Here is a 10538-nt window from a genome sequence, read left to right as displayed (position 1 = left end):
GAGCAAGCCTATCAGGTAGGTACAGGGAGACCTGGGGTCTTTTGTTCATGCTCCAAGTTGTTAGATGCAAAAGACTTCTGGTTGAGATGTCACACGCGTTCATTAACCCACTGCTATGCACAACCAAACACATTCTGACTCAGATAAGCTTCGAAAGCCATCCCAGCAGGGCACATCAGGAGACTAGCACTGATTGTGCCTGAGTTAAGTTAGGAGAGCAAGCCTTTATACATGTGTGCATATACACACACATACATGTATGTAAAATGCAACTCAAATATATATATATAATATATATACATAAAATGCAGTTTATTATTTCCAAATACAGTTTAAAAATAGAAGAGTAAATATTTGCATATGTTTTCTGAAATTTCATTGCCAGTGAGTTGTGGCAGTGGACCAAGCTGTTGAAGGCAGAAGGAATCTGGTGATGCGGGAAGCCAGGTTCTCTGCATGTCACCCTCCCTACCAGCTTGTCTGGGGACACAGCTTCACTAGCAGTGGTGTACAGCTGCAGCACTAGAGATGATTTGCACCTGGACAAATCCAAATGATCATGGAGGAGCTGGGTCTGCCTGCATCTGCCCATATAGACATGCCAATAGATGGCAGACACATGCTATCAGGAAAGGACCAATGCCAATATTCACATATGGCACTATACGTAAGTGCCCCAAAACGAGAACTGGAGGGAGGACCAGTTTAAATCTTTATGATAGGAATGCTTTGATTTGTGCTTTGCTGCAAAGCAAAGTGCACAGAGCGAAGTTTGGAGATGGCAGAGCCCTGGAGGGCCCCAGGTTTAAGAATGAAAGAAACAGAGGTAGAGCATGGGATGCATGAGTTGCAGGGGGTGTGATGGGCTCTCATGACATCTGTAGAGGGGAAACAGTAGGTGGCATGATCATGTCTGTCTGCAAAGGGGCTTCAAACATATTAATGATCAGTGTTTGTGAATCTGACCAGACAAGTGTTGAACTAAGATGGGAAAGAGATGTACCAGCTGCAATGTGTTTAGGGAAACTGACCAAAAGATCAAGGGACTTCCAAGAAACTCTCAGATGTTGGTGTATGCAATGCATGTAGGCATGTGTATTTCTTAATTCCACTAAGGAGATCAGACCTTGAAACTTTTACGGTCCACTTTTGTTAAAAAGGTTTCTTTTTTAATACTGGTAGTCTTCAAGTAACAGCACTGACAATAGTGTTCCTAATTAGGGTGATCACACAGTTGTAATGGTTTAATTTCAAATTTTGAATGACATTATAACTGAGCTAACATTTTAATAAATAGCAAGGCAGGTCTGGAGAGCAGATTTATCTGCAGACTGCTATTAAATACCTTCCTGTGTGCTGGATTCAATGAACACCTTGTCTGGCTTTAATACAGACATATAAAGAGAAGACTGTGTTTCTAAAGATCTTAAGAAACATTGAAGGTCAGATGAAAAGTTGCATAAACAGACACTCTTAAAATTATCTTCTGATCTTGTTCAAATATTGTACTTTTTTCTTCAGACCCTTTACTTAATCTTTTAAATTAACCTCACCATAATAAAGATGATAGAGCACAGAAATGCTAAAATGTAAGGTGAAAGGCATCAGCTTTTTAATTAACCACCTGTATGCTTATTTTGCTAAAGATTACAGACTGTCTCGTGAACAAAGGTACATGAGGAAATCAAGAGATTGAGTACTTGTGCTGTGAATTAACAGAAAATGTGAGGTCTGTTTTGAGCTCTGCTGTCGAGCTGCTGCTTGATCTTGGGCAAGTCGTTTCACCTTTTTCTGCCACTGCTGGGTGTTGGTTTTTTTTTCCTATTCTTCTGCCTCATCTGGCTATGCTGAATGTTTCTCTGAACAGCTTTTCCTGGTGTGAATGGCTGGTGCCGAGCAGTGTGAAGCCCTGGTCATGGCTACTGTGCTAAAAATAGTGCCTAACTCTTTAAAGTCTGAGTAACTCTGAGGGCAGCTTCAGGCCAGTATTGGACTCAGTGCAGAGGGATGCTCGCTTGGAAAGGCGCTGCCCGGCGGGCTCAGTATTCCTGGCTCAACTCTCCATTGCAAGGACAGACGTGATGCACACGAGTGCATAATTGTCAAACAGGGAATTTCATCCTTGCCAGTGGCAAGGGAACACAAGGCAAAATGAAGAGCTCAAAAATTAAAATACTTCTGCAAAATAAAAGGATTGTAGTCTATAATGATTACAGATTTCATCGCACAAATGCACCTCAACCTGAGAGCAATCGCCTGCACTGTCAAAGGGGGTCAATGCACCAAGAGCAGCCAGCACTGAGAAAGCATCCCGGGATGCCTGCGGGAGAGCTGTGTTCCTCACCACAGCTGTGGTGGAGACACAATAAGACATCCACAGGCTTGCACACCCAGGCGGGGTAGAGCTGTCTAATGAATTACCACCCGCCAGCTGACCCCAGAGATATCGGCATGCTCAAAGCCCGTGGCGAATGGGAGGCAGACTTAGTTCAGGAATAAAGGATGGATAAACTTAGATCAGATTGCTGTAGCTGTGGGTTAATAGCTTGCACATAAATGAATCCCGTGACTGAGCCCACATGCAGTACTTGCTAAGCTACTGAAACTTGAGTGTGCCTGTGTGCCAAATACTGCTTGTATGTGCAAATTTGGGTCAAGATTTATGAAACCAGGCGCCACAACTTTATATTTGCAGCAGTTAAATAATCTACCCTTTTTCTAAGGAAAGCTAAGGATCTAGCAGTGACGTGCAGTTTTACCTCCACAACTGAACGACTAGGTGAAACTGCAGTGGGAGCAGCTAGTATTTAGTGTTTTTCAAATCAGGCCAATATTCTTTATAAATCCACTGGATTGAACTGTGCCTGTATAATCTCACATTTTCCTAAAAGTGAGATGCTCAGAAATGGCACTAGTTTTAACATATCCTTCCTTTTCAAAGGTATTGCTTTAACGCAAATACCTGCTGGAGGAAATTGAATCCTGGAAGCCATAAGTTTGTGGGGGTTAAAAGCCAATAAAGTGCACTGAAGATCCCGCTTAAAAGAACAATTGTTGTTCAGGTTGGATTCCTGTCTTCCACCGCCCTTCAGAATTTTTTAATGTAGTTCACACAGGTCAATCTCTACTGAGCATTAAAGTTATTTTATAAGTGAAAAACCCTCAATGTGAATGGATCACCGGGACTGCAGTCTCTGCACTTGTATTAGAAGGCATTTTTTATTTTTGGGAAATGCTTGAAATTTTTCCTCCTGGTTGGTGACCCAGAGTCTCAAAGCTGAGCCATGCATTTCCTTATTGCCATTGGTAATAAAGGTTGGATTATTCTCCTGACTTCTGAGGGGAATCTTATTATTACTGGGCAGCTGTCACTGAGAGACAATTTGATAGATTATGCAATTGTCCTGGTTCTGACATAACTGCAGCATCATCTCAGCAACTCTAAACACACAGCTGCAGGAAACATGCACTGGGGAGGCAAAGGAAGAGAAATCAAGGAGAAAAATGAAATCTGGTTCAAACCTCATGGAATCAGACTGCATTTTGTTTTAAGGCATTGTTGGCCTTATAGCTTCTCTTCCTGTTTCTCCATTGATGATCCCCAAAGCTAGAATCTCTGGTTTAGATGTTGAACAGGTACACAGAGGGAAAGCTTTATAGGTGAAACAGAGCTGCGTATGTGTTGGTAATACCACAGCAAAGCATAGGATTCACAGCTATAAATGGATGTGCTAACTAACAACAAGGTTTCATCCTCTTATTAATTTGTTTTCTTTATTTAGATTCTTAGCATTATTATCATAAAAAAGACTCATCAGGTATGGTAAAAGAGCAAGCAGCTGGGAGGTAAGTTCTGCTTTACTGACATCTCTCTGATGTTCCCCCCTGCTTTGTAAGCAAGTTACAGGCTGATATGAAGCAAGACTAGCTGCTGAGGACCACAGGAAGGCCAGACATCATCCCAAAGGGACACCACAACTGGTGTCCACAAATGGGCAAATCCTCCCTAGGCCAGAAACAACAAAGAGAAAAGGTAGGAGTTCCTTGCCACAAAGACTACAAGTGAAAGAAGCAAGTGATCTACAATAAGAAGGTGAAAAATGAAAAACTAATTAAAATATTAATATCTCTAAACCATGGATCCAAGAGTGTGGTCTTTGTCTCTTGTCACTTTTAGCTAAAAAAGACAGGATGGACATGCTCAGGTTTTATGATAGCAACAGTTAATCGCCAGTAGGGTCATATGGATTAAGATAAAGAGTATTGCACACCACAGGGAAAAATAGGATCGAAATAAAGAAATCCAAAAATGTTTTATATACTCTGATTGTCGTGGTTTAGGCCAAATCCACCACTGGGGACCCGAAGGACCCCAGACGGGACTGACAGATGCTCCCCTCTACCCCTCTACAAAGACAGAGGCAGAGGAGGAAAAAGAGACTTACGAGTTTAGAAGAAACTAAACTACTTTAATGAAATATTAATAATAAAATAAAAAGAAATAATGAAAAATATATACAAAACCGTATCAAGCTCCCGAGATGACAATCACGTCACCGGCTGGCACTGGGGCAGTCCCAGGCTGGACTCAGTGACGGACAGGAACTGGATTCTGGATCTGGATTCAGGATCGGGATCACAGACAAACAGAGTCCTCCTCAGACGTCGGCCATTGAAGGAAGAAGCCCGTGACCCTTTGATCCCTCAGCTTTTATACTGAGCATGAGGCAGATGGGATGGAATACCCTGTTGGTCAGTTTTGGGTCACCTGTCCTGTCCGCTCCTCCCTCCAGGTGGGACCCCACTATGCTTTTCCGCTTCCGACCCTCCAACGTGGCAAATAACAAAGTTGGTTGGCCTTGGCTGTTATGGCAATAAGTATAAGCAAGAGCCTCTCTGCATACCATGCCTGGGCATCAGCTATAAACATTGGTCTTATCAGGTCTTATGCAGTTAATTTCAGTTGTTAGAAGAGGCCCAGCTAAGAAGCGAAGTTACTGAACAAAATTGGTTCTGTTTTACCTCAAACCAGGACACTGATACAAAGGTGTCATTAATTACATATCAACTGTGACAGTCGACAGCTAGAGCGATTACACGCACTTAAGCATGGATCTAGGTTCAATTGTAGAGCTGATTTCTTCACTAACAGCTGGGTTTTTTCCTTCAGGACTTCGGCCTTTTTCAATCAGGCACTTAATAAGAAAGTGCGTGCTGCCTGCTTCTCTCCACCTGGTTGCAGTCACTAAAAAACTCCACAGTGAAAAGCAGGGTCGAAACACAGAAATCCACAGGGTGTCCTACTCAAGCCCGAGGAAGGAGTCTGAGTCATCTAGCTGCACGCCGAAAATCATCTCAATGGACAGGGATTCCTCTCCATTGTGTAGCTGGAGCTTACAGGAGCGTGTAGCAGGCAGCACCGTCAGCTTGCAGCAGTGTGACAGAGGCATAAGCTTCCATGCGTCTTTCACCAGCGTCTGGAACCAGCAGGTGGTTTTCTCGATGTCTAAGTACGAGTTGGTGCAAAGGGTGTTGAGGAGGCTGGGGCCCTGACGTTTCAGCTCATCCTCACTGTGGTGGAGGAAGCATAGTACGTCCTGCACCAGTAGCTCCCTCATGCACATGCACTGTAGGTACACGTGCAGGCAGGAGGTGCTGGTCAGCATGTCCTTGGTGGTGCCCAGCTCCAAGCAGAAGGTGTGTCCGGGGGGAGGCTGCAGGGGCACGAGGAGGCGGTAGAGGACATTGCTCTCCTGGGTACTCCACCCTTCGTAGACACAGCCCACCCCAATGGCTGGCTGCAGCCTTGGCTTGAAGCTATTGCCGGGAAGTCTTTGGCAGGCACTAAGAAGCTCGTCTACCAGCTCCTCCACCAACGTGCACGTGTCGGCCATGTATGGCACTGGCCACTGGATGCAAAGGCACACACACCTGCCCAGATCCCACATGTCCCCGGAGTCGTCGTCATCATCGTCGTCTTCTACCTTTTCCTCGTCCTCCTCGTCCTCCTCGTCGTCTTCTACCTTTTCGTCATCCACCTCGTCCTCCTCGTTGTGAATTCCGGGGCTGCCCTGCTGGCAGCTGCTTCCTGTCTTACGGCTCCTTCTTCTGGTCCTGCAGCAGAGCCACAGGAGCAGGAGCAGGAGCAGGGCTCCTGCCCCAAGAGCGGTGGCCCAGAACCACCATTGCTGGAAGGCGGCCAGGAGCAGGATTTTCACAGCCACCCCGTTCTGATTCCGGATCCGCTCTAGATCCTGCAGCAGCTGAGTCATCTTCCAGCTCAGCTGCTGTGCGAGGTGCTGCACGAGCCTGTGCATGGCTGCATGCAGCTCTTCACCCGTCTGCATCGCGTTCTGGACAATGCCCAGCGCAACTCAGGCGAGGGAGACAAAGACAGCCGAGACCTGCAGGAGAGGGAAGAGAAGGGCTCTCAGTGGGGCCTGGCCAGAGGGAGCTGGCGGCAGTTGGGGGGGCTGTGGGTGGGAGCTGCAGGGACCTGGGGCCAGGTAGGAGAGGGGGCCAGGGAGCTGGGAGGCCCCCCACCCCAGCGGTGGCAGGGTGCCCTGCCCAAGGTGCTCCCCGGAGCGTCTGGACCCTCACTGCAGGGTGAGAGGCCCCCCAGGGTCCGGCGTTCCTTCCCCGGCCCCCGTCCAGCTCAGCCTCCCCCCCGGGCGTGTGCACTCACCGATGGCTCGAGCTGCACTGCCGCAGCCGTGCCCTCTGCTGCCTGATGAAGGCCCAGGCATTGTGACCCGCCCCTGTGACGTCACAGGCAGCAGAGCCGCATCACCGTTGTTGGGTGAGCCACCGAGCGAAGGGGCCCCACTGGGCGTGTCGTTTGCGCACAGCGAAGGACTGTTGGGTGACATGATGGCTGGAGGCCATCTTGGGCCTAGCGATCGTGAAATGAGAGTGTTTTTGATTCTTGGAGAATTAAGGCTTGTTGTTACCAGAATCGCTGCTGCCTTGGACGTTACCGCAGGGCTGACCTTGGCCTGTTTAGGGGCCTGGTTGACAGAGTCCCTTGGGAGGCAGTCCTGAAGGGCCAAGGAGCCCTGGAAGGCTGGGCGTTCCAGGGCCCAGAAATCTTCAACGGCAGGCCATCCCTACGTGCAACAAGATGAGCCGGCAGGGAAGAAGGCCGGCCTGGCTGAACAGAGAGCTTTTGCTGGCGCTCAGGAAAAACCAGAGAGATTATGACCTTTGGAAGAGGGGGGAAGCCTGTCAGGAGGACTACAAAGATGATGTGAAGTTGTGCAGGGAGGGCATTAGAAGGGCCAAAGCCCAGCTAGAACTTAATTTGGCTGCTGCGGTAAAAGACGATACAGAATGTCTCTATAAACACATTAACAACAAAAGGAGGGCGAAGGGAACTCTCCATCCCGTATTGGATGCGGGGGGAAACAGAGCGACAAAGGCTGAGGAAAAGGCTGAGGTACTTAATGCTTTCTTTGCCTCGGTCTTTAGCGGTAAGACCGACTGCCCTCGGGGTACCCAGCCCCCTGAGCTGGAAGATGGGGACAGGGAGCAGAAGGAAGCCCCATAACCCAAGGGGAAATGGTTAGCGACCTGCTACACCACGTACATGCACACGAGTGTTTGGGGCTGGCTGCCATCCACCCAAGCGTACTGAGGGAACTGGCGGGAGTGCTCCCCAAGCCACGTTGCACCATTTCTCAGCAGTCCTGGCAAACCAGGGAGGTCCCGGTTGGCTGGAGGTGAGCAAATGTGACACCCGTCTACAAGAAGTGCTGGAAGGAGGACCCGGGGAACTTCGGGCCTGTCAGTCTGCCCTTCATGCCAGGGAAGGTAATGGAGCAGATCATCCTGAGTGTCACCACGCGGCACATAGAGGGCAACCACGTGATCAGGCCCAGTCGGCATGGGCTTATGAAAGGCAGGTCTTGCTTGACCGACCTGATCTCCTTCTACGACAAAGTGACCCTCTTAGTGGATGAGGCAAAGGCTCTGGATGTTGTTTACCTGGACTTTAGAGAAGCCTTTGACGTTGTTTGCTGGGTAAAAAGCCTTCTGGATGGCTGGGCCCCAGGAGTTGTGTTGAATGGAGTTAAATCCGGTTGGTGGCCGGTCACAAGGGGTGTTTCCCAGGGCCTGGTACTGGGGCCAGTTCTGTTTAATATCTTTAGCAATCATCTGGATGTGGGCATTGAGTGCACCCTGAAGTAATGAACTCCACAGGGAAAAATAGGATCCAAATGCAGAAATCCACAGGTGTTTTATATCCTCTGATACAAAGGTGTCATTAATTACTCAGCAACTGTGACAGTTGAATAGCCGGAGCTATCGCATGCACTTAAGCATGGATCTAGGTTCAATCGTAGAGCTGATTTCTTCACTAACAGCTGTTTTTTGTGTTTTTTTTTTTTTTTTTTTTTTTCCTTCAGGCCTTCCGCCTTCTAACAATCGGGCACTTAATCAGAAAGGTGAACTGTTGGGAGAGAGTGGGAAAGGCCAGGAAGGCGACTGCTGTGGGACTGAGAGGGCTAGAGAGCAGGTCATACCCTGGTGTGGCCAGAGAGCGCGGCTGAGGAGGCTTGGGCAGGGCCAGGAGCAAGGTCAGGAGATAGAAGGGTGGCTCAACAGCCACGAGCGGTCACTCGCTGAGGCGACCGGCTCCGTACGGGCACGTTCTGCAGCAGAGGGGAGGATGGCAGGGTACTGGTGGGGTTTCCTAGACCAGGTGAAGGCTATGGCCGTGAAGAGAGTCACCAGGGCCGGCAGGTGCGTCAGAGCAGCTGAGGAGGCTTGGAAGGGGCCCGGAGCAATGGGGGGAGATTTAAAGGTGGTGCAACTGCCACCAGCGGCTGTGGAAAGAACTAGTTGTTATTCAAAGTGAAAGGATGTTGCAGAAGAGTCCCGGTTTTGGAGCAGCTCTGGTGGGAGTCCCATCACAGCTCTTACAAACCCAGGAGAGATCCAAGGAGACGCTAACAGCACTTCACACTGAACAGGATGGGACAGAATAAAGAGTTTGCAGTACAGCACTGACTGCTTTATTACTCTAAGAAGTTCTCAGTTCTGGGGGGCGGGGGGAAGGATGTTGTGCTGGCCATGCTTGATGAACTGCGTGTCGGTCACATCACAGCTCTCCTGCCAGGCTGTGCTGGGGGTAAAGCCGGCCTCTGCCTACTCAAGGCTCTGGAAGTAGTCCGAGTCGCCTAGCTGCACGCCGAAAATCATCTCAATGGACAGGGATCCCTCTCCATTGTGTAGCTGGAGCCTGCAGGAGCGTGTAGCAGGCAGCACCGTCAGCTGCCAGCGGCGGGACCGAGGCATAAGCTTCCATGCGTCTTTCACCAGCGTCTGGAACCAGCAGGCGGTTTTCTCGATGTCTAAGTACGAGTTGGTGCAAAGGGTGTTGAGGAGGCTGGGGCCCTGACGTTTCAGCTCATCCTCGCTGTGGTGGAGGAAGCATAGTACGTCCTGCACCAGTAGCTCCCACATGCACATGCACTGTAGGTGCACGTGGAGGCCGGAGGTGCTGGTCAGCATGTCCTTGGTGGTGCCCAGCTCCAAGCAGAAGGTGTGTCCGGGGGGAGGCTGCAGGGGCACGAGCAGTTGGTAGAGGACATTGCCCTCCTGGGTACTCCACCCTTCGTAGACACAGCCCACCCCAATGGCTGGCTGCAGCCTTGGCTTGAAGCTATTGCCGGGAAGTCTTTGGCAGGCACTAAGAAGCTCGTCTACCAGCTCCTCCACCAACGTGCACGTGTCGGCCATGTATGGCACTGGCCACTGGATGCAAAGGCCCACACACCTGCCCAGATCCCACATGTCCCCAGAGTCGTCGTCATCGTCGTCGTCTTCTACCTTTTCCTCGTCCTCCTCGTCCTCCTCGTCTTCTTCTACCTTTTCGTCATCCACCTCGTCCTCCTCGTTTTGAATTCCGGGGCTGCCCCGCTGGCAGCTGCTTCCCATCTTACGGCTCCTTCTTCTGGTCCTGCAGCAGAGCCACAGGAGCAGGAGCAGGAGCAGGGCTCCTGCCCCAAGAGCAGTGGCCCAGAACCACCATTGCTGGAAGGCGGCCAGGAGCAGGATTTTCACAGCCGCCCCGTTCTGATTCCAGATCCGCTCTAGATCCTGCAGCAGCTGAGTCGTCTTCCAGCTCAGCTGCTGTGCGAGGTGCTGCACGAGCCTGTGCATGGCTGCATGCAGCTCTTCACCCGTCTGCATCGCGTTCTGGACAATGCCCAGCGCAACTCAGGCGAGGGAGACAAAGACAGCCGAGACCTGCAGGAGAAGGAAGAGAAGGGCTCTCAGTGGGGCCTGGCCAGAGGGAGCTGGCGGCAGTTGGGGGGGCTGTGGGTGGGAGCTGCAGGGACCTGGGGCCAGGTAGGAGAGGGGGCCAGGGAGCTGGGAGGCCCCCCACCCCAGCGGTGGCAGGGTGCCCTGCCCAAGGTGCTCCCCGGAGCGTCTGGACCCTCACTGCAGGGTGAGACGCCCCCCAGGGTCCGGCGTTCCTTTCCCGGCCCCCGTCCAGCTCAGCCTCCCCCCCGGGCGTGTGCACTCACCGATGG

At 50.4% G+C, this 10538-nt stretch overlaps 2 protein-coding genes across 2 annotated transcripts; both read right to left on the bottom strand.

Moving 5' to 3' along the window:
- Positions 1-5300: 5300 nt before the first annotated feature.
- Positions 5301-6347, bottom strand: LOC309677408 (inositol 1,4,5-trisphosphate receptor-interacting protein-like 1; the record flags this gene model as incomplete). The annotated part of the gene is made up of 1 exon (XM_082490205.1): positions 5301-6347. The coding sequence occupies one exon, from the start codon at positions 6345-6347 to the stop codon at positions 5301-5303; it is 1047 nt and encodes a 348-aa protein (XP_082346331.1).
- Positions 6348-9147: 2800 nt separating this feature from the next.
- On the bottom strand, positions 9148-10194 carry LOC309677407 (inositol 1,4,5-trisphosphate receptor-interacting protein-like 1; the record flags this gene model as incomplete). Its single annotated transcript, XM_082490204.1, has 1 exon — positions 9148-10194. The coding sequence occupies one exon, from the start codon at positions 10192-10194 to the stop codon at positions 9148-9150; it is 1047 nt and encodes a 348-aa protein (XP_082346330.1).
- Between the last annotated feature and the right edge of the window lie 344 nt (positions 10195-10538).

The sequence above is a fragment of the Vanellus vanellus genome (genome assembly GCF_965231255.1).
Source record: "Vanellus vanellus genome assembly, chromosome: 13".
NCBI classification, from domain to species: domain Eukaryota; kingdom Metazoa; phylum Chordata; class Aves; order Charadriiformes; family Charadriidae; genus Vanellus; species Vanellus vanellus.
Note: the sequence above shows the minus strand (reverse complement) of the source record. Positions and strands in the feature narration are given on the sequence as shown.